Genomic DNA, 24937 nt, shown 5'->3' on the forward strand with positions numbered 1-24937 from the left:
GTATAGCTCAACAGCCACGCCCACACAGAGACTCTGAGTAATTCCTTTGAGTCCAACCAAAAAGACATGAACGTGGGGTGGGTACTTCATTAAAAAGAGCTTTGTTAATAATGGGAAGAAGAAAAGTTGAGTGTAGGCATGTAGTGAGTGTAACCAGATGTATGCTATAGATGCATAAACTCTTTAATGAATAAATAGTAACAAACAAAAGCAGCAAATAGTATTTTCACATTTTATAAATACAATTCTAATTTTTATGTATTCCAGAAAGATTTGGTGCTTGCGTTCAAGAAACATTTCACGAGGGAACTTGAGCAGTGAGCTGAGCTGTGACTTTATTTTCGTCTCTTAAACTCCTCAAATTGTGATTTTCAAGACTCACTCTGGGTAGTATCAACTGGCGATTTTTTGCACTGCAAATTTTCATTCTGGATCTAGGGTGGTAATGTGCATTCTCTTCAATCATTCTGATGGTGCTCAGTCACAATGCTGCTCTTTAAAGGGGCTCTCATTTGAACTCTCACCATGAAGATGTTTGTGATTAGCTTCTTCTATCACTTTGCTATCTTTTATTCCTAAGCTGCACTGAAATAAATAAAGACCATTAAGTTTCTTAATTGACAAAGAAAAATCATATAAAACAATGAAAACCCTACAGTTCCTTCTTGTTATTTCAAAATAATAATGGTTATTTTTGTTTTTTCATGAGTAGAGAGTGTGCTATGTTGCATGAAATCATGATTTTTCTGACTCAGTATCCTCAGAACATAAGATTATGGGCATGTAGCACTTAAATTAATTTTTATTGCACTCTCATCTGCTTGAACATATATAAAAGTCTAATGATTACTTAAACTGGTTAAATATCCCATTCTTATGTCATTTCATTCTAACCTTAATAAACATTTTAATCACAGAGCAAGTGTTAATTTTTTAAGTTATATTCATTTATTTAAAATTTCATATTTTCCAAAATTTCATATTTATCTAATATTTTTTCTAGTGAGGCTATCTAGCTATGTCTATTCTAACAAGTAATTGTAAACGCTAAAAATAGAATTAGCTCACCATATGAGTTTAGTAAATGATTATTAAATGCATTTTTGAGGTATTTTTATTGAGTTCTCAGCAAACTCTTGGAGAAACACTGCTTAATTTAATAAAGATTTTATAGGCTAGGTTTCCTGCCAAGGTTTAATATTTAAAAAATATTTATTTGAAATAAACACATTGTGAATAGTCCATTGGCAAAAGTTTTCATTATTTACATTATGGTATTGTATTAAATAAAATGAATAGGACAGCTATAAATAACTTTTAATATAATTTAAAGAAAAATATATAACATGCAGAGGTGGGCTTATAAGAATTCCATTCCTTAATGTCAATTACTTACCGTGAGCAAATGAGATCTGAGAATTCTCTCTAAACAAATCAATCATTGCCTTCTCAAAGCTCTTGCATGTTTCTGTTTAATAGAAATTTCTTTCCTACTAGAAATTTGTGGAAAGCTTTCATCACATCTTTGTTCCTCAGGGTATATATGAGAGGGTTGACTAATGGAGTAATCACACAGTAGAACACTGAGACCACTTTTCCAATTGTAAAATTGTATTTGGCTGGAGGGCGGACGTAAGCAAAGATTATGGTGCCATAGTAGATGGTAACCACTGTGAGGTGGGAGGCACAGGTTGAGAACGTTTTCTTCCGAGCCTGCAGGGAAGACAGCTTGATGATTGTGACCACGATGTTGCCGTAAGAGCTCATTGTGAGAAGGAAAGAGCTGAGAATCACCACGGAGCTGCAGGTGTAACCCAAGGCCTCCACCAAGAATGTGTCTGAGCAGGAGAGTTTAAAGATCGGGTCCGAGTCACAAAAGAAGTGGTTGATTTTTTGTGGGCCACAAAAGTTCAGCTGAGAGATGAGTATGGTGGGGAGCAAAGGGGCAATAAAGCCCCCAATCCAACACCCAGCTGAAAACCTCAGGCAAATCTGCCCACTCATGAGAAGTGAGTAGTGTAGAGGATGGCATACAGCCACGTGCCGGTCATAAGCCATCACTGCCAACAAGATGCATTCAGTGGCTCCCAGGGAGAAGAAGAAGTAGTACTGAGCAATACAGCCCGCGACAGGAATGGTGACAACCTTCGTGACACATGTAGCCAGCAACTTAGGTACTGTGGCTGTAGTGTACCAGATCTCCAGGAAGGACAAGTTCCCTAAGAAAATGTACATGGGTGTCTGCAGTGTGGAATCCATCAGAATAAGGAAGATTATGAGAGTGTTCCCCATTAGAGACAGCAAATACACCGTGAGAAACATCACAAATAATGCCAGCTGCAGTGCAGAAGAGCCCGGAAATCCTAGAAAAATGAACTCTGCCACTGCTGTTCTATTGGTTCCGTCCATAGTTCATCACCGCTCTGGGAGGGATCACCAGCTGTCAGGTGGTGGTAGGCGAGTGAGGATCAAGACCGCGCCATATTACTCATTTATGCCGAGACTCTAAGTGATCCCTAGCAACCAGAGAAAATGAAAGCTGTTGTAAACATAACTGACAATTTCACCCATGATATACATTTATTACCTAGCTTCATATTACGAACAAATTTCCAGTGTAAATATTCTATCTACTTCTTCCAAATGAACATCAGTCAATAGGTTACTCTTCCACCATTTATATCACATGGGTATTAGGTCATTGGTGGAACCCTGAGAAGTTGTTTTAAAGACTAAGGAAGAACATGGCACCACCTGACAGTACTTTGCTTCCTAATGATCAGACACAAAAATCAGTGTGTGGTGCAGTTGCTGGTGAAGGCCTTGGCAGTACAATGCACCCTGTTAGGTAAAAGACTACCCTGATTTTAAATCTGTGGTCTTTATTTGCATCTGAATATATGAGTGGAGGGGGATAAGGACATGAGTTTAACCAGACATTTTGTTCCTGATCATTGATTTAACTTTCCTGATTTCTGACTTCTTTATCTTTATAATTTTCGTGTCTTCCTATGTCCTCAAACTGATCAGCATAAAAACTTATAGAAGTAAGATTCCTTGTCATTAGAGTCATAAGAATTTCCCATGGGCATATTTACATGTATCCATGTCAAAATATCCAAGTGATGATTACAAAGTTTAAAAATCTTCTTAAACATAATAAAATATTCTTTTCATTTCCAATGTTGCTTGATTATGAGCTCTTTACAATAAAATACACTGTGTAAATATGTCACATCATAATGAAATCAACAACTCACAATGAATTGAAATGGTCATTGTTTTTTCTTCTGCCTGCCATTTCTTATTTCAATGCTTTCTGGAGATTTTGAGAAATAAAACATCATTAATTCAATGTACTTCATCCTTGATTCCATAAGGTTATTACACCCAGTAATATTATTTATATAGAGGGGAAATTTTGTTGGAAGTTACTTTTTCTCAGACATAATTCAAAGGCAAAGTAATGTCAGTGTTTTGGCAGTATTTTATTTTTTCCTACCGGAAGCTACAAATACTAATTCCTAAAATTACTGAGGCTATTCCCTCAGTTGTGTAAAAAAATTGTGCTATTCAAGATATAAACTAATTTTAAAAAGTTTGAGAAATTAAGGAGAATATCCAATTCAAGAAAACATTTTATAATAAAAAAGGAATTGGAACTAATTTAAGAAATGTTTCTCTTTTTAAAAAATCTTGTCTTTAAGAGTAATATTAAAATTATGCTATATATAAAAGACAATATTCCAAATGGTTTCTATTGTTTTTAGAAAAGGGATAATACATTGCTTTTATTTCATCATTAACAAGAAAGGCTACATTCATTGTTTTAAAATAATTTAACCAGAACGTGTGTGTGTGAAACTAGACTGATGTGATCCCCTCACAAAGTCCCTATTACTTTACTAAAACAAAACGTGGTTCTAATTCTGCTATTAGGATTGACAAAATAGTACATTTTTCCACTCATGTAAGTTAGAAGAGAACTGAAAGACAGAGAAAATGAACTTGAAATGAACAAAAGCTTCTATCAATACTCAAAAATAAAAGCAGCTCATACACAATTTTTTTTATTTTACCTTATAGGATATGTCATTTACCCTACATACAAAAGATATACATGAGGAAGAATATTGTCTTTCTTAATAACATTATCTAAATCACAAAAATGCTACTGGCCGTTATTTGGGTGGCCCCACTATTACCCATAAACATTTGAGGAATGACACATACAATTCTTCCATAGTGCACTTACCTGGAGTGTTCTGCATTGTCATTTTACACAATTTTACTATTATCAGTTAATCACACTCTGAATTTTCATTTTCAACAAAGCTAAGAAGTGAGTATACTCCTCAGGAAACTCAGAGGAAATCATGTGTCTTCTGGCTGTGCTACTGTCCGTGATGCAGCATTGGTACTCTTGGTAGCACCATATTCTTTTGTATTTCTCAGGTGTACTTTCCTGCTGCGTTCACATTACACAAAAAAGTGAGTTCAGAGTTCCCCTCCTGAGTAGAATTATGATTTCATCATCCCAGAACCTTGGGACAACTAAATAGATTCCCTGAGGAATTCTCTTTGTTGAGGGTCAAAATGCATTCCCTTGGGAACTAGAGAAGAACAGAAAATCTTTACAGGACAAGACATGTCACCACAGGAACTGTGAATGGTGCCCCTAATGACTTCATTAGTTGTCCTTGCCTGTTTCAAGTTGGGATATTGAAAGTAGCTATGGGGATGAATCACTTGATATTTAGCCTCCAATAGAATTTTTTCTTAAATCTTAATCTTTGACATATAAAGTATTAACTGAATTAGTGTTGAAAGGTCTTAATCTGCAATATGACAACAGCAATACAAAAACAAAGCCAATACTGACTTTGTATCTTTTATGAAATTATAAATTATCTGGTAATGTAAAAGAAAAGTCATAACCTACAGTAGAAGGCAAAACTGGGGAGCTTCCTAAAAGTGGAAGAGCCTCATTCTGATGGGAAAAGTGAAGACCATTGTTGTGAAAAGAATTCTACATCTTGTAGAGAAAATAACATGGGGTGATATGCATTATCAAAACAAAACAGAGAAGACAAGTTTGATACTGTTCAAATTACTTAAATTCCACAACCAAATATCTTGCCTCTTTAAACATTATTTTTGTTACAACAGAAAACCATTGCTGTAAATATTTTTTAGTGTATAAAGTAGAACTATGAGTTTTTCCATTTTCAAACTTTTTATTAAATAGACAGAAGTTTCGATCCTGCCCAGTCTTGTAGTCTTTCAGTCCCAAAGAAACAGACAGAGACTTATAACATTTTTTTTAGGGCATAAAGTAGAACTATGAGTTTTCCATTTTAAAACTTATTATTATATAGAAAGATGTTTCGATCCTGCCCAGTCCTATAGTCGTTCAGTCCCAAAGAAACACACAGAGACTTCTATTAATTATAAAATGTTTGGCTTCTTAGCTAATGCTTATTATTAACTAGCTCTTACAACTTAAATTAACCCATAATTCTTATCTATATTTAACCACATTGCTTGGTACTTTTTCTCACTGAGGCATTTTCATCTTGCTTCTTCCACACTTGGTTGGTGTCTGTCCTTGTCTTTCATTTTACAAAATTTCTCTAGTCTTGTTGTTCCGACTTTATTTCCTCCCTGGCTACTGGTCAATCAGCATTTGACTAAACCTGTATGAGTGACAAATCTTTAAATTGTAAAAGAGCATTTCCCCATAGCATTTTCCCTGCTTTTCTTCTCAAATTTATAACCTGAATCTTATCTCTTTGTTTAACTGTTTTCCTGATCATTATCCATAAAAAGTTATTACCAATACACCAAATAACAACAACAACAAAAACATACATAATCTATTTTGGGGGGAATGTGGGAATAGTTTGGTAGGCTACTTCCTGCTGATTTGGAGTGTTGATAATCCTATGGAGGGTCAAAGAAAATTTAGGATATGATCTAGTCTTGTCTGTATTCTGTGAGGCTGGATCATCTCAGCCAGAAGTCTTGAAGAAGTTCTATATGTAGAACTCAGAGGAAACTGCAGCAGAGGCCTTCTATAATGCAGAATCATCTGGGAATCCACTTCTATTGGAGATTTTTCAGGGCATTTTCCTTGATCACACTTTACTTTTCTTAAAGCAGAATGAATCTACAGCCTCTCATTTCCAGGGGAAATAAAAGCAAAACCTCTTCTCCAAAGTAACATATCTTTTGACTTAAATGGTGAACTCAAGACATTTTCAAACTATATAGGTAGGATTGATTTAGCAGTATGTGTACTCAAATATCATTGAGCAGCTGTTGCTCGTTCCTCAATAATCACTGATAAAACGACCTCTGTGTGGCTTAGTAATGAAACCTAGGAAAATACTCTATGTGGCTGTTTTGAGCATGGATTCTGTTAGTGGAATAACCAACCCCATATTTCTCCTTTAAAATCAATCTGAACATCGTAAATTAAAAAACTTTGGTAAGGTATGGTTTGGCTTTCAAGCTATCTTTCCTTTACAGCAGTGCATAGCACATTTTTTCTTAATTGGGCTAATATTTTTTAAACAATTGCAGATGTTTTCTCTGTACTCTCTTTGTCCATAGCTTTAATATTGTTCATGTTATTTTCTTCCCAAACTGTATAATACTTAAAGCAAAATTAATTGAATTCTCATTAAATCCCAATAGACAGTGATAAATAACCACATCCCAAACTTAATATTATATTAAATTAAAATTTTCTCCATTAAACAATTTAACCCATTCCTTTCAATTCAGCCCCACTCAAATGTTCAGTACACACTGACACAGCTGGCTTCTTCTTCAGGACACCACATAGAAAGCTGCCAAAAGGTTCCCCAAAGAGTCCTTGTTTCTCTATATAACCTCATGAGATGGACATCCAGTGTACACATGTTCCTTGATACTCTGGTTTTCTTAACCCCCACCATAGGTGCCCCAAACAATTTTTAGTTGTTTCAGACTATCCTCGTGCTTTCTACTAAGTTACATTATCTCCGTCATGATCTCCACACTTCCAGATGCCTCAGGTGATACCTTGTCTGGTCCTTCTGCTTGTCTATTTCTTTATTTTAATTGGGGCCACCGTTACCAGTTCTATTAAAATCATTATCTATCTATATTACCTTTGGGCATTTTGTCCCAATTAAGAACTGTGTTCTCAGAACCTTTGCACTCAAGAGGATGTTCATATGTAAATAAAAAAGGAACAAAACTAGCCAATTTTTAAGAGGCAAGAATGGGGTTTTATTCATCTGGAGACTTCAATTAACCTGAGAATGACAGGATGAATTGTATTTAAGACTTTGATTTGAAAATTTTAAAAACAGAGAGCTTAATTCTCATTACAATGATGATTATTACTTTGGTGAGTGTCCTTTGAACATAACTATTACCCTGAACTTCGTTGTTACCTACTAGGCATTTCCCAGCCATCCCCCACATCAGTTTGAAATGTTTTAAGAAGGGATGGAATTACAATTTCAAGTCCTGAGTATTTGAGAAAAATTACATTTTTATATAAGAAATAATCAGCAATATCATTTAAAATGTGTGAAAACAGTATTTCATCACTTTACATAAAACCATCACAGATAAATATTGCTACAGTAAAAATGTTACATTTAAAAGGTTTGAGTAGTATCAAGGACTATGGTAATTAAAATATCACATATAAAACCAAATCATTGTGTTTCTATGTCACCTATATAATAGCTTGTACTTTCAAATGTTCTTTTCTTTATTCAAAATTTGAAATGTGCATGACTACACATAAACAAATCCTAGAAATGACTTAAGGATAAAAACATTTTATATAACACATAATAGATTTGTATTTTTTAAAAAATGCTATATACAATAATGTTAATATATTTTTGTATGTATTACATATATAATAAGACATGTATATGACTAGTATAAAATTATCTTATACTAGTATTACTTTGAAAGTGGTTTCAAATATCAACTTTCTTCTGTAAAATTATGATTATATTTCCCCCTCCCTTCAAACCATTCTATATACCCCTCTTTGCTTTCAATATCATGCCTTTTATTATTTGTTGTTACATATACATGTTTGTATATGTGCAAATATATTCCTAAATGTAAGTATATGTATGTTTTGCCTACATGGACTTTTGCATATCAGTTGCATGCATACCCTTAGAAAAGAATGCTATATCCCCTAGATCTGGATTTACGGATGGCGTGAGCCACCATGTAGGTGTTGTAATCTGAATTCAGTTCCTCTCAGAACCCGCACCTGCCCTCAACTAATTATAAAAAACTCCAGTAGTGTTTGTAAAGACTTTTTCCTGACTGGAACCTTATGACTTTAGTCGTCAGTGTTTTAGTTTTTTTAGTCCTTGGAGTTTTCACAATTTTTACTATAATTACATGTGTAATATATGGAAATCATATACAGTGCATAATTTAAAAAGATAGGAAATGCTTAACATATAAAATAAATAAACAACTCTTAAAAATATTCAATTGATAAAATGTTCATTCTTATTAAGCTAGTTTCTCATCAATAGCCAAATCACGCCGTCTATGTCCAATCCTATCAAAACTTGCTTCTTTAAATAAACAAACTTGCAGTTGTTTGGTTTGTCTCTTGACTTTTTAATACTTCTTTTGGTCTCATCATGTGGTGTGCTAGGCTTGTTTCACTCAGCATAATGTTCTCCAGTACAATCCTTTCTGCTGTAAATGGATGAAAGACATAATACAGATGTCTCCACAGGTGCTGAAGTACTGATGAATTGTATTGTTGGAGAATATTTAGTGCAAATTTATCCTGACACTCTTGAGGTAAATTTTCCATGTACTTAAGTCCTCTTGTTCCATGATGTTCATACCTACAATTTTAAAAATTTATTTTCAGTAAGACTTATTAGTGAAGTTTGAGTATTCAAAACAGTACTATCTCTATTGTGGTACTGATTTCAAATCTGTCAGCTTGCTTTAAAATAGAGTTTCTCTGTGTTCAAAAGCACAGTATCTGTAATTGTAATTAATTCCTTTTGGAGTCCTTTATTTGGTAATAGTCTCTTAGTCCAGAGACAATTTTTTAACTTAAATTTTGTAATATTTGATAAAAGAATAGTCCTTCTATTTTACTTAGGTTTCCTTATGCTAGAAATATCTGTTTTTCCATCTCAACCACATTTGTGGGTCAATCAGGTTAGACTCTTGGTTTAAACTGATAAAATATTTCACTTAATTTAATTATATCTAGTAAAAAGGTGAAAGTTAAGTAAAATTAAAAGAATCAAGATATGATAAATGGGTAACTGTCAAATTATTGCTTTTGTTTTGTTAGCTTTGACTTAGTTTTTCAAAACTGGGTTTTGTCTGTGTAGCCCTGATTGTCCTGGAATTATCTCTGTAATTCAGGCTGACCTTGAACTCATCAACCTCCCTTGCCTCTACCTTCTGTGTGCTGGGATTAGAAGGAATATGCCATCACTATCTGGCATTCTTTTTATTTATTTATTCATTTTAGTTTTTTGTATGTGAGTATTTTGTCTGCAAGCACTTACAATGCAGGATGTATATGTTTACTGCCTATAGATATTAGAAAGCATAAAATATCCCCTGAAAGTGAAGTTACAGGTGGTTATGAACCTCCATGTGGCTGGCAGGATTCAAACCCAGGTCTTACGACAGAGCAACAAGCTATTGACCACGTAGCCATCTCTGAATCTCAAAAGGCAACAAAATAAAAAAGAGATGATATCTTTTGACTCAAAGGATGTAAAATTATTCTTAAAGATGCTATGTTGCTATGTTCACTTAAAATGTTGCAGCAAATGACTTTAAAATTATGCCACTCAATGTGTCAATTTTAAGTATATAAATACCAAGAAAAGAAAATTCAAATTTAGGGGAGAAAAATAAACTCATTACTACAGCCTTGATGGATATCATAATAACCTTCAACATATGTAAATCAGTTTACAATCCATATCTTGTAGAGATATTTTCTTGGCTACTTGTGATTTCAAAAGATAGACATCTATATGAAAACTGAGTTTTGATACTTTGGTTTTGGATAAAAATAGTTGAATGTAATGTTTACATACAAAAGAATCTGCTTCCCAGTTTATCCGACTAACAGTGAAACAAATATCTAATGCCTTCCTTTTCCCAAATCACTTTTTTCTTGCATTTCACTTTGCACTCCCTCTCCCCAGGATGCACGCTTTCCTCGAAAACCACACATTTCCTGTTTCTGATCTCAGTTCCTGTTCCAGGTATAGTATACTTGACTAAAGTCTGTTTTTAACCATTGTTTAACTTCTGAAAATAGACTAAATAATCGCAATATAATCATCTAGTATTAAGGGAAAAAATACTTCACCAGTAATTCAAATAACATTCACTAAAAATGAGTCAGAACTAACTGCTGAATAGAATGAGCAAAACAGGTAAAGGCCACTGAATATATCCACACTTTCAATTTCTCAAAAAAAAAAACCACCAGTACTATTAATTTTCACAACTGCTTAAAGCAATTAATTGTAAGAGATCTCCCATGGATAAACTCACAAACCTATATACACTCCTAATAGTCACTTATCGATCACCTAGTTTCACTTTTTATTTACAGTCATGATGCCAAACACATTGAAACACTATTTTCTGTTTTATTTTCTGTTTACTGTATTGTCATTGTCATATAACTTCCAACATTTGTTTCACATTTGAAATATATGCATGGCAAGAGTTTTTAAAAAAATCTCACAGATGTCATCCAATGCTTGTGAAAAAAGGGGGGTTTATAAATATCTTTACATATACATTATGGATCTTTGTGAGAGGATGCTCTTAGTATATGATGAAACATCTTTTCTATAGCATGATTCAGCCAAAAGGGAAAAAAAACATGGATGCAGCTTTCTTATTTGGTCTGTAGTTTCTAAAAAGTATCTTTTTGGATGCTATGAGTAATTGATAAAACTTGTGACAATATTTTAGAAAGCTAATCTAAAAATTTTAGACCTTATTTTTTTCATTGAGAATTATTCAGGGAATATGTGTATGTGTATAGCCATAATTACTTGGAGAATTTGGTGTGACATTCTATACTATACTTTAGTGTCAAGTAAGCTGGAAGTCTAATTCATAAGAGGATAAAAGATGTAGAGTATCATGTCTAGTTTTATGTATAAAATTTTCTTTGCCCAAGCTTGGCTCACCAAACAATATTTCTAGTAATTTTTGTGGATGTGTATGTAGATACTGTTCACCTATACAAACCCTTGAATTTATGATATCGAAATTGTCATCTATATTATGAGTGATATTCAGGAAAACCTGAGATTTCTCCAAGAAGAAAATTTTAACTAAAGCTTACAAATTTAATTTTGAATTTCCATGTATGTGACCTATTCTGATAGTCTCAGATATTCTAAAATTTGATATGGTTGCTTAAAATCCCCCTTCTTCCATGCTCATCTTAATATATTTTTCCTTCCCTGTTCTATTATGTCCATGTCTTTTCCTTCATTCTAAATTCTCAATCATTTTTCATATATATATACATTTGTATGTATATAGGAAAATACTCATAGAATGTAAAGCAATTACATATGTATATACTTAAATTATAATATGTATATAAAACGAGTTTTAAAACTATATCCCACATTTTAATTTTCTCTGGGCATTTTTAATTGTTGCAGGCAGTTTATTTGGAAGAGGAACGTGCTATATATTAATCAACTTAATATTTGGCAAGAAAATAGGCTTTATGACAGTTATTATAATGAAAACCAACACTAAGGGTTTAGCATCATACAAGTCAATTAGAAAGTCTGGCACATAAATGTGTAATAACAATTAAGCATGATGAGAAAAATATACAGAAGTCAAAGCAACAAAAAGATGATGATTTGACTTTTCACACATAAAAATAAGCTTTTAGGAAACCGAAATAAAGAACATTAAAACAATGCTAGTAATCTTTCAATATTTTATGTTATTATCTGTTGTTGTTTTTCTTTTTCAGATAAACCTGTACTTTGAGACCATGACCAATTCCACCCTGGTGACCGAGTTCCTCCTGGAGGTTTTTGCAGAGACTTGGGAGCTAAGGCTCCTATTCAGTGTTCTGTTCCTGCTGGTGTACCTGGGCAGCATGTTAGGGAACTTGATCATCATCATTGTTACCACAGTTGACCAGGCCCTGAACACACCCATGTACTACTTTCTCAGGAATTTGTCCATCTTAGACATGTGCTATGTTTCTGTCACTGTCCCCAATGCATGTGTCAACTCTCTCACTGGCCACAGGAATATTTCTGTGTTTGGCTGTGCAACACAGGTCTTTTTGGTCTTATTTTGTGCATGTGTAGAGATTCTCTTTCTCACTGTCATGGCCCAGGACCGCTATGTGGCCATCTGTAAGCCTCTCCTCTATCCTGTGATCATGAACCACCAATTCTGTGTTCAGATGACACTGGCCTCCCTACTTAGCTGTCTTGTCCTTGCAAGTGTACACACTATCGAAACATTCCAGCTCTCCTTCTGTCACTCCAATGCTGTCTCTCAGATCTTCTGTGACATCCCCTCTTTGTTGAGGATTTCTTGCTCAGATAACTTCATAAACAAACTCTTGATGCTTCTGACTGCCATTGGGTTCAGTGGTAGCTGCTTTACATTCATTGCCATATCATATATTCACATATTGTCAACCGTGTTGAAGGTTCCTGTCAAAGGAGAGCGAGGGAAGGCCTTTTCCACCTGTGTCCCTCACATTATTGTGGTGTCTATGTTTTTTGGTTCTGGTGCCTATGTGTATCTAAGATTTCCAGTAACCTCCCAAGCAGTTCATGAGATTGTTTTTTCTGTATTTTATACTGTTTTTCCACCATTCTTAAATCCAATCATCTACAGTCTTAGAAACAAACAGATAAAAGAGGCTGTGAAGAAAGTAATGTTAAAATTTGTTTTTTCTTAGGAGAAGATAAAACGTACTTCTATTGATCAGGGATTTCAAGAGGAAGAGAACTGACTAAACACACACACACACACACACACACACACACACACATCCCACACATATATACACACATAAATAGACAAGAACACACCACAAAGCATTTCCCTTTCATTGAAGAAATACTTTTGACAGAATAGTTAACCCACTCTCTACACTTCCTAAGCCCTCCTCACCTGTCTTCCCATTCAGAGTCATCCTGTTTATTTTCTCTCATTAGAAAACAAACATACTATTAAGGGTTAATAATAAAATAACATAATATAAGACAAAAATTAGTGCATCAAAATAGCACAAAATAAAAAATGTGGAAAATTGTTATCAATGGAAAAGAGCCCATGGAAAGGTTGAGAATCACAGATGCCGCAGAGTAGAGTGAAAACATGATACTTGTTTTTCTACATCTGATTCATTTTCCTAATTGTCATTTCAACAGCTAGGTTACCAATATGTGACCCTAGACATAATTTAACTTAAGACCAATGTGCTGATTCAATTATTTTACTGGGTCAACTGTAATACAACTCCAAGTGGTTATTACAGGAATTTGGGTGAATTGAAACAATTGAATTACGAAACAGTCCCACATTAAAGGAGTAAGAAACTCATGAAAGTTGTATTACTGAGTATCACATTTAAATTTAAATAATTAAGTATTTTTCCCAATAGCATGTTAAGATTGTTTCTCAAATGAGGACCTTTAATTTTCTGTCCTTTTTTTCATTAGAAAATTTTGACAAACTGATAACCTTTACTCTAGATTATTGGGTAGAATTCCCAACCTCTGTCTCTGGCGGCTCCATGATGTCTCTCTCTTACTCCACCTTTCTCCCTCCCAGCATACAGCCTACCTTTCCCTCTCTAGTTCTGTTCTTCCCTGTCATAGAGTCAAAGCAGTTCCTTATTCATTAACCAGTAAAACCAACACACAGACAGCGTTCTAAACCACAAAAGGAGCCAAAACAGCTTCCTAGTTCTGTCTTTCATGAGCACCACGGTACAGAGATGCCATGACATTTGGGCTTGAGCGTAGCATGGTGGACTTTCTCTGTTGTACACAGAGGCATCTCCAAGCCACATAGAGTGTTGCGTGTCAGATTTCGCTTTTACTCATATAGTCAAAAAATGTTTATGGGCTGGCTGCATGCTACCTGTTGGCAGCATTGGGAAGTTAAGCAAGAGATACCTTTGCCAAGTTTCCAAGTTGAATGGTGCAAAGTCAAGAGCCAAAGCCACCACTTTGGTCTTGGTCCGAGAAATTAAAAACCATGAACAGAAAACATTACAGATGCAGAATAAATACAGATTCAGACACGAGTAAAACTCTATAAGGGTGACAGTGTGTTGAAAATATGAAAGCTTGCAGGGAAATGGATATAGTTATTTATAGAAAAAATAAGTAATTTTTAAAAATTAACAAAGTCTTAAATGAAGATATTAAAGTAATGTAAACTAAAAAAATCTATGTAAATATAAGAAATACACGGAAGTTGTTTCCTGTATAGCATTATGATGATTTTGAAATTTTTGGTTGCTGAAAAGCAAACAACAGCTACTAAGAGACATTGGATGGAGAGAAATATTGATAAAATAAATCAACATAGATATTTAAAAAATTCCTTAACTTTAAAGCAAAAGTCAAAAACTATATTTGTACAATGAAACCTAATAGATGCATTGCTTTGGAGAAGTAGTCCAGCTTTGTTTCCACAGAAAATAAGAAGCTTTGCATCCTTCCAAGTTAATATTGTTTGATCAATCTAAACCCCTGAAAGGTCTCAAGAGAAAAAAAAAAACCATGACCTAGGTGATCCTCATCCAAACAACCTCAAGCTTACTGACTGAGATGGACCAAACATACAAAATACCCCAATCAGGATCATAATTCTAAACTGTTGGAACCCTTTGGAGTCCTGGCCTCCAGCTGCTCTTCCCTGCTAGAGATCTTTACTTTCCTTCTGATTTGAATTATTGAAAGCTGTGTCAGAGTTGTTTACCAGCTCTGCTTCCTGAACACGTGTTGCCTTGCCTTGAGGATCAGAGGATAAGTTTTTCACCTGTTGGCCCATCTGACTGTTGGGTATATAAGCCTCCGTGTTGTTATTCAATAAAGGGCTTCTTACCAGTGACTAGAGGTCTGTGTCTCTGTCTCTCTGTCTGTGTGTCTTTGCGTGTTTCAACCTCCAGACCCTTGCCTGAAGCTCACAAACTGTATTGGTAGCACATAGAGTACAGACAGGCAATGTGTGCTGCTCTAAACATTTTCAGGATACCCATAAGATTACCAATGGCCCCAGTGAGAAGTAGTATAGAAAAGTATGGCAAAATTCCCAAAATATTATTTATGAATGTTTGTTTTCAATTAAAAATGAAAGGGTATAGATTATAATAGTTAATGATCATAATGAATTGCCTTCTATAGAACAAAGAGAGATATGATATAGAGATATACTTTGATCCAAAAAACAATTGTTAATCTAAATATATTTGACATTGGTATGGTTTTAGTGTATTGATACAAATTAAAGGTCAATTTTGTTATACTATATGCATACGTCTACCTTTGCTTAAGCTGTTATGTTCATGCAGCTCATTTAAATATGTAATCTATAGTCAAAAATACAAATTAATTGTTATCAATAATATCAAATTTATAGTCATGTTAGGTTTTCTACATATACAGAGATATATTTCTGATGGAAATGTAATTTTCAAACACTTTAAAGATGTACAGAATATGGAATTTGCAATGTTATTAGATCTGAAAATGAGACACATCTGCTCCTGGCAACACCAATTACTTCAAGAGGAAATAGGCATCAAATAAACTTATTACAAAGTTTTCTGTGGCGAACCCCTTGATTAGCAAGGAAGAAACGACTACGAGTCGAGGATTCTTCTCAAATCACACTTTATTGAAGCCTCTTGGTTGAAGGGAGAGCAGGAAGCGAGAGAGAGAGAGAAGGCCAAGAGGCATCTGCTTATATAGGTTGAAAGGACTTGGGCACTGTCCTGATTGGTGAATACCAGTCTGCTGATGCCCAGGGCCTTGGGATTGGCCAGGGAACAAGGCTCAATTGCGCATGTACAAGCAAAGGGCGCTCATCCCCATGCGGCAATACCAAATAAGGACTTGTATACCTCCAAGCTGCAGGACCGCCGGCGCCATCTTGTAATGGCGATAATCGGATGGCTTCTCACAGTTCCCCCTTTTTGTTTTTAAGAGCAATAAGGCAAAAACTATTTCCCAATCAGGTCCCCACCTCATGATGTGTGGATTGATCGAGGGAAAGGAATAAGCAAGATACACCCTCCCCGTGCAATGGGACAAATACTTCCCTGGGAGTGCAAGGGCTGTATCTACACACTCTCCTCTATTCATACCTTCCTCTGTGCAATGGGACTATCGGATCCCTTGAGGGTGCAAAGGCTATGCATAGCATATTGCCTACGAGCTCTTCAAGGCTGAAAGCCAGACTTGGGGTGATGATCCACATTCCAAGGCAGCCAAGGCTTGTGCCACAATGACCTTGTCCCTCCTCATTTGGGCTCGCAGACGGCACACCAACCACAGACATACCGCACATCCACCTAGGCAGCATGCCAAAAATATCCCTACCCCCACCCATTCCTTAAAGAAGGAAAAGGCAGAAGAAAGCCAATCAGAAAAATTGCTGAAAGGTGAGAGGCTACACATGGGTGCTGCTCAAGATGATAATGTAGGCATACATGGTGCACTCATGTCACAGGAGGTGGAAAATAATGTGGGCAAATGGGATGAATAAAGATGAACTGGTATTGGTATGGGCCATGCCCTTATCATTGCCCAGAGGGTCATCCTTGCTGCTTCAACACGGCATCAAGTTCTCCAGTCCAATTACCTAGAAGATAACTAGACAATTGCTTAGACAAATTTATAGCACGGTTCAGGTAATAATCAGTCACTGCATCTGGGATCGTAGGGGTGTAATCCTCCAGCTGCATCAAGAAGTCTACCAGAGGCATGCTGGAAACTTTGGGCTTTACTTTTCCCTTGGCCGCATTCGGCAGGGCGTAAACCCCGTTGGACATTGCCCCTTCAGGGAAGCCGCGCCGCCCGTTGCTACCGAGGCCGGTCCGCACTGCTCCGCCGGTTCCCGGCTTGCACAGCTATGGAGCCCATGCCCATAGTGGTGGCTCCAGCCCCAGGCCCCCCTGCCTTCCCCATGGGACTAGCCTTGCTCTCCGCGGCTGTGTTGCTGGGGAGTGTAGCGGGAGCCAACACCAGAGGTGCCGGACCGGTGACCAAGGCAGCACAGGTAGGCAACACCTCAAGGTCCGCTCCGGAACTGCAGCTCATGGGACTGATGGGAAAGGTGGCAAACAGGGCCGCTTCCTTATTAGCAAACTCTCAACACCTGTGCCACAGTAAAAGAGGCTGTAAATTCTCACAGATTTAGCCAATGACCCAATCACCTTAAAAATCTAAGGGCTTTTCGCATCCACCTCCCTGCGGATCCTGAAACGTTAGATAAACCAAGCGTATATACAGCAATCTTTCAGGAGGATGTGAGTTCTTAAAATGCTAAGCAGTTCTTAAAAACTTAAGTTGCACCATGTAGATGTAATACGGTACTGCCTGTTTACTGCCTCTGAACCTTAATTGCGCTTTTATTATGATAATTACGACCAGTTCTGCCTGAAGTCAGCATAATTTAGCATAGCCAAGTGGAACCAGAGCCACTCCAGCCTCAGAGCCCCTCATACTTTCAGGTACACTGCAAGTCTTCTGGTTTGACAGCTTGTGGCACCGCTCTTATTCTCGGCACTGCTGTGGTACCCGCCAGGCTAGGCACCGACTGGGCTGGCACAATGTGCCTTTCACCACAGCCACCTAAAAGCTCTGCTCCAGCTGCCTTCTAGCCGCAGCTGCATTCGTTTTGAGTCCAAACTGCTGCACGGAGTGAAGCAGAACTCAGAGAAGCAGGCTTGCTGCTCTGTAACCACTGGAAGGACCTCACTTAATCTTTTAGGGAATTTGGGCATTGTCAGTCTATCTGGCTACTTTCTGCTGAATAGGGACGTTGTATTCTTAGGGGTATTTACTACAACATTTCAGGAGGTCTCAATGATTCAAACCACATAAATCTCGAATACATCCTTATGCTCTCATTTTCTGTGGAGACGAAAACAGAACTTCTTTTCCAAAACATCATATCCTTAGGCCCATATTTTAAAATCAAAATACCTTTTTTAGCAGTTTGTATATTCAAATATCTTTCTCCTGTCCAGTACACAAAAGACAACACAAACAACATAACATACATTTGTACATATTTACATTAACCCTGCTTTTGTAGCAGTCATATTAACACCACTCTTGTGGTCATTAAACCCCACTTTTGTCGTGGTCATTAATCCCGCTCTTGAGGCGGACTTCCCCTTTACCTGGGAATTTTTTCAGTGCACTATCCTTATCCTCCTCTTTATACCTGGAGGATTTTCCAACGTCGCCGCTCCAGTGTGTCGAGTTCTGAATCTTCTGCCCTCTCGCTCGGTGACCAATACGTTGTCCGGCGTTCCGGGTTCTCGGCACCAGTTGTGGCGAACCCCTTGACCAGCAAGGAAGAAATGACCACGAGTCGAGGATTCTTCTCAAATCACACTTTATTGGAGCCTCTTGGTTGAAGGGAGAGCAGGAAGCGAGAGAGAGAGAAGGCCAAGCAGCATCTGCTTATATAGGTTGAAGGGACTCGGGCACTGTCCTGATTGGTGAATACCAGTCTGCTGATGCCCAGGGCCTCAGGATTGGCCAGGGAACAAGGCTCAATTGCTCATGTACAACCAAAGGGTGCTCAGCCCCACGTGGCAATACCAAATAAGGATTTGTATACCTCCAAGCTGCAGGACCGCTGGCGCCATCTTGTAATGGCGATAATCGGACAGCTCCTTACAGTTTTCTTTCAATGTGCCAAGATTAGCCATTTGGGCAAGAATGCCTTTTTGCCTGGACTGCTTTTCAGTATGCTATATGACCTGGAAATGCAGGACCCACAGTAAAATGACTGCTGAACATTGTCTAAACAAGAAAGGATGATCCATCAGTGTTCCTGCTTCACAGAAGAAACTTATTGATATTCTGCTGGACACAAAGACTGGATGGTTATAATTATAGTTATTCTTAGGTATTATGAATGATAAATCAGATATGAAACTTTAGGCTCAAAAAGGTAGGATAGATAAGAGAGTATTTTATTTAATATTGTCAAATACATATAGAATAAATATATAACTGTAATTCTGTTTGATACCTGTTTTGTTATATGTAGTTTTACAATGTAAAATTCAAAACCTTCCTTTTTAATTAGACAGAAAAGGGGAAATGATGTGGGATGTCCTTCTGCAAATGTGTTGATTTTAGTTGCTGTTGAAAAGAGCTGCTTTGGTTTATGGCAGGGCAGAATATAACGAGGTAGGATTCCAACCAAACTTACAAGTAGTTAAACTTGAAAGAGATGCAAGTAGCTGCCCTAAAAGCAAGGAGCCAGAGCATCACCAGTAAGTCATTGGCCACATGGTGATACACAGATAATTAGAAATGAGTTAGTTAAAATAATGAGTTAGCCATCAATAAGCCTGAACTATCAGCTCAACAATTATAATTAATCTTAATCCTATAACTGTTTATTTTATAAGCACTGTGAGACTAGGAGGGATGCAGAAAGTCTTTGAATACATAGTCCATTTGTTATCTTTTGATTGGAGGAAAATTAAGCTAAAAGATATTTTCAGACGATGACAAACAAAATTTTGCTGTGTATCTGTAAGTTTAACTTTATCTCATTGACAGGGAAGGTGACTTTGACTTTCAGTTTATGCAAAAATTTTTATCTTTCAATTGGTTCTATGTGGTTAAACATCACTTGAGTTATTCCAATAACTTTGATTTATTTATACCTTTAAATATTATTTTTTAAAATATTTGAATAGCTGTTTTCTAATGTATTTGTCCAACTAAGCAACAGAAGAATATTTTTATCAACTACCTTTGGTTTAAAGTCTTTTTGGTCATTGTTGAACAAAAAGTAACTGCATTATTTATAAGCTACAATATCCTACAGTCATCCCTACCTAGCTAGGGCAAGTATTTCTACTTTTTTCAGAGGATGGTGAGTTTTGAATTGGCAAATATACAGACCATTGGTTAAAAATATGGCAAATAAGAAAAGATGAAGGAATAGTACTTACATTTTTTCCATTACTCCAGGGCTAGATTTGGAAGGAATGAAAACTTAAGAAAACTATTTTCCATTCCCTATGTTCATTTTCTTTTGAGAAAAGGGGTTCCTGAATGAGATTCCTAACCCTTTCCTGCCTCCACACAGGGATCAACGCTGGTCTGAACCCTGAGGAGGACTGGAGATGAACAAGTGCGTACTCCAGAGTGGAAATAAGAAGTCATTTGAATTTCTCTGAACAACCTGTCAGAACATTCAAACCCCAGCAACAGAGTACAGATCTACAACAAGGGAAAGTTTGGGTGCTGTGTGAAGGCTGTCACAAAAGAGAAACTACCAACATATAAAGAAAACATACCTGCTCGTTCAGTCCCAGTCCAGCTGGCCTTGGTGAGCTCTCATTAGCTCAGTCCCCTTGTATCAGTGGGTGATTGCACGCCTCACAGTCCTGCCTTCCTTGTTCATGTTCTCCCTCCTTCTGCTCCTCATTTGGACCTTGGGGGCTCAGTCCAGTGCTCCAGTGTGGGTCTCTGTCTCAATCTCCATCCATCATTGGATGAAGGTTCCCTCTTATCCTGCCTTCCTTGCTCACGTTCTCCCTCCTTCTGCTTCTCATTTGGACCTAGGGAGTTAAGTCCGGTCTTCCAATGTGGGTCTCTGTCTCTATCTCTGTCCATCACCAGATGAAGATTCTATGGTGATATGCAAAATATTCATCAGTATGGTTATGGGCCAAGGCCAGTTCAGGCACCCTCTCCTCTGCTGTCCAGGGAACAATCTGGGGACCTCTCCTTGGACCTGGGAACCCCTCTAGAATCAAGTCTCTTGTAAACCCTAAAATGACTCCCTTAGTTGAGATATATACTTCCCTGCTCCCATATCCATCCTTCCTCCCTCCCCGCATCCCAATCCCCCAAGCCATCCCCAATCCTCCCCTACTCCCTTCTCTCTAACCATCTCCTCTAATTTCCACCCCCAACCCCCATGCATCCAATGTTGCCTGGTACTCTTGTCTACTTCCAATATCCAGGAGGATAACTACATGATTTTCTTCAGGATCCCCTTCTTATTTAGCTTCTCTAGGATCATGAATAATAGGCTCAAAGACCTTTAACTATGGCTAGAATCCACTTATGAGTGAGTACATACCATATTTCTCTTTTTGTGTCTGGGTTACCTCACTCAGTAAAGCGTTTTCTATTTCCATCCATCAAACCGGATTCTCTGAATGTGGCTGGCATGGGGACTGTCTGAGAAGCCATTGATAATGGCACTGGGACTTGTTTCCTCTGCATGTACTGGCTTTTTGGGACCCTAGTCTGTTGGATGCGCACCTTCCTAGACCTGGAGGGAGGGGGGAGGAACTTGAACTTCCCACAGGTCAGGAAGCCCTGACTGCTCTTAGGGCTGTAGAGGGAGGAGGAGAGAGAGTGGGGGGAGTGGGAGGGTATTGGAAGGAGGGGCGGAAGTGGAAACTTTTATAAATTAATATAAAAAAGAAAGCAAACCCCCCCAAAAAGAAAAGAAAACATACCTGACAGAAATAAAGAGAAAGACACACAGAAACACACACAAACACAGAGAAACACATAGTAAAGACAACCACCTGGGGCCACTAAACATTTAAACACTTGAATAGAGAGAAGAATTCAGTAACATCTTATATCATATCTAATTCTACATCAATGGCTGTGTCCAACCTCTCCTCTATGTCCAAACAAAAGATACCTTAAGAAGATCCACCTCTTGAGGTAAAAGACAAGGCAACTTTAAATTTTGTTTCCTTTTGCGTTGGAGGTTTTAAATTCTTCATAAATTTATAGAGCAACTAATCAAAGGGAGCCCTGGAGCCCTGGAACATCAGGCTGTGCCCAGTAGGAGCCCTGTGACAACCACACATTTCCCAATGCTGAGAGCCTCTGAGATAAACTCCACACGTCTTCAGGTCTGACATCTGTGACTCTAAATCTGTGGGACCTACAAGAAATGCTTGGTATCCAGCAGAAAAAAACTCCTTGAACACAGGCTTTAGCCAGTGTAAAGTTTTCATCAGGATGTTGCAGACCACACTCTAAGTTTCAGATTTCAATGTAGCACTGAGTCTCTCTTTGGGTACCTTTTAAGAATAAAAATAATATCCTGGAAGAATACTCTAGTTAACAAGAACACGGAGACAGAAATTGAACTACAGATGCCAAAAGACAAGGTTGGTACATTTAGAAATTTTTCCCATTACCATAGAATTTGATGGATTTGTCCTTTGCTTTCATTTCATAATGCTGTCTACGTGATGAGATGTGATCATGAATGGTTTCCATTATGAAGCCATTAATGCTAAGGATTGTTACAGTAGTCATCTCAACAAAATACATAAGAATAATCCAAATCTCAACAACTAAACATGTTCCAAAGCTTACAGTCTCTTCTGAAATGCAAGCGACTCTCCTAAATATAAAGTCCAGTAAAACTGAGAGTTAATTCACACATTTACAATATACAATACTTCAGAATAACTATTTATGTCACAAAAGGAAAAATGATAGAAAAATAATGAAAGACTAGATCAAGGAAATCTCAAGATCTATCAGTGAAAACATCGCACATGTCTATGTCTGGAGCATTTTAGTGACTTAATTTGATTATATGAGTAGTTCTACTTGTCCACTTCTTCTCCCTTTAACAAATATAACCTCTCTTTGGCTGGGTTCACATTATGGCTACAGTTTTCCAAGGCAGGTATTATCATTATCGTTGCATCTCCAACATCCTATATTCTGCACTGTTACTTGAACTTCGTCTTCATAGCTTCCTACAAAAGTTTTACAGTGTCTCCATAAAGAAATTCAAGCACAACACTCTTTGCCTGATCTCATTGGCATTCTTGAACCTTATTATAATCTTCCAAGACTCAAAAACCCTGTCATTTTGAGTGCCAGTAAAGTTGGAATAAAGTGCTGTGTACATTGCAGTTACTCTAGAACTGAAACTTGAGATATAGTTTGGTCTCATTTGTTACTAATGAAATGACTTCTGTGTGCCTTAGTGATAGAACCTGAGAAAATACTTTTCTCTTTGGTTGTTTTGAGTAGGGAATATTCAATCCTATATTCCTCCTTTAGAATCAATCTGAACATAGTTAATTTAAAATCTTTGGTAGGTAGGGTTTGGATTTCAAGGTTACACCAGTTCAGAGCCTATTTTTTTCTTAATTGGACTAATCATTTTTTAAACAATTACAGATGTTTTCTCTATACTTTCCTTTTCTACAATGTTAACATTGCTCATGTTTTTTTCTTCACAAACTATGAATAATTTCATAGTTATGAAAACTATAATTTTTACTCAACTATATTAAATTCTCATTAAAAATCTCAATAGACAGAGTGACAAATAACCACCTCCCAAACTTAATATTATACTACATTAAAATTTTCTCCTTCAAACAACTTAACCCATTACTTTTAATTCAGCCCCACTCAAGTATTCAGTACACATTGGCACAACTGTGTTCTCTTTAGGACACAGCATACATAGCTGCTAAAATGGTTCCCCAAGGAGTCCTTGTTTCCTTATGAAACCTTATGAGATGGACATCCAGTGTACTATGATACACTGGTTTTCTCAACCCCCACCCCACCACAGTGTCTTATTACAGCAATCTACATCTATTCAACTCAAAGTTCTAAATCTCACAAAATTTATCCATAAACAACAACTAATAGTAAATTATTTAAGACCAAAATAAGTTGGAGAGAAGTAAATGGAGTTGTGTAGATGGAAGTTTCTGTCCCACCTCATCCCAAAGCCATTAAGTTCCAATGAAACACCCAGAGCCTATTATTAATTTCAAACTGTTCAGCCTATTATCTCAGGCTTATTATTAACTAGTTCTTATAACCCCCTTTATCCATAATTCTTGTCTATATTTAGCCACATGGCTTGGTCTCTTTTCTCAATGAGGCATTCTCATCTTGCTTCTTCTGCACCTGGTTAGTAACTTACTCTCTGCCTTTCCTCTTCCCAGAATTCTTTAGTCTGGTTGCCCCATCTATACTATAGCATCTCATTCTGAGATTCCTGAAGACAGGATCATTATTCTGGACTGAAGTAGAGACAAGAATCAGTGGCTGGCTTTTTGGCTTTACTGATATTGAGGTTGAGCTATAATTTCTATTTCTTGGTTTTTATTAATAGTGCTACAGAGTTAGGAAGTAATGTGATTCTATTTTTATTAAAAATGTATAATAAATAAAAGCAATTTTTTAAATTTAATAATAAAAGCAAACAATAATAAAGTCCAGCTTTTCCTTTGTGACAGATAGTACTGGACACTTACAATGTATTCTTGTTTCCTGGTTGTTAATAGACTCTGTTTGACTTAAACTATGGTAGTGGATCTACTGAAATTTTTATCTTCATACTTAAACATGAGCACCAGATTTGAATGTTTTACTTACTAATATATATCATTGCAGGGACCAGCTGATAAATTCTAATATTCTTACATCATAAACGTTATGGGTAAGGAACTATAGTGTTATGAAATATTCTGTATGTTTAAAAATATTTTAGTATAAATCATAGTTTATATTTTCATTCAAATAATTCTCATAAACCTTCAAACACTAACAAAACGGTATTGAAAGCCTTAATTAAAATAAACTCATGAAATTAGTATTAT

General features: G+C 36.7%; 2 protein-coding genes across 2 annotated transcripts; one reads left to right on the forward strand and one right to left on the reverse strand.

Moving 5' to 3' along the window:
* Positions 1-271: 271 nt before the first annotated feature.
* On the reverse strand, positions 272-4503 carry LOC148117952 (olfactory receptor 6F1-like). The gene is made up of 3 exons (XM_087901258.1): positions 4256-4503; positions 1397-2516; positions 272-580 (listed from the first exon to the last, which is right to left on the reverse strand). The coding sequence occupies exon 2, from the start codon at positions 2407-2409 to the stop codon at positions 1450-1452; it is 960 nt and encodes a 319-aa protein (XP_087757384.1). The 5' UTR covers positions 2410-2516; positions 4256-4503; the 3' UTR covers positions 272-580; positions 1397-1449.
* A 110-nt stretch (positions 4504-4613) lies between these two features.
* Positions 4614-13627, forward strand: LOC125401006 (olfactory receptor 14C36-like). The gene is made up of 4 exons (XM_048435222.3): positions 4614-4672; positions 8780-8847; positions 10233-10292; positions 12050-13627. The coding sequence occupies exon 4, from the start codon at positions 12071-12073 to the stop codon at positions 12998-13000; it is 930 nt and encodes a 309-aa protein (XP_048291179.2). The 5' UTR covers positions 4614-4672; positions 8780-8847; positions 10233-10292; positions 12050-12070; the 3' UTR covers positions 13001-13627.
* The last annotated feature ends 11310 nt before the right edge of the window (positions 13628-24937 follow it).

This window comes from Myodes glareolus, chromosome 24, assembly GCF_982192425.1.
Source record: "Myodes glareolus chromosome 24, mMyoGla1.1, whole genome shotgun sequence".
Classification (NCBI taxonomy): Eukaryota; Metazoa; Chordata; class Mammalia; order Rodentia; family Cricetidae; genus Myodes; species Myodes glareolus.

Bases quoted from the DNA above. Each gene is read 5' to 3' on its own strand.
- LOC148117952 (XM_087901258.1), bottom strand. From the start codon at position 2,409: ATGGACGGAACCAATAGAACAGCAGTGGCAGAGTTCATTTTTCTAGGA.
- LOC125401006 (XM_048435222.3), top strand. From the start codon at position 12,071: ATGACCAATTCCACCCTGGTGACCGAGTTCCTCCTGGAGGTTTTTGCA.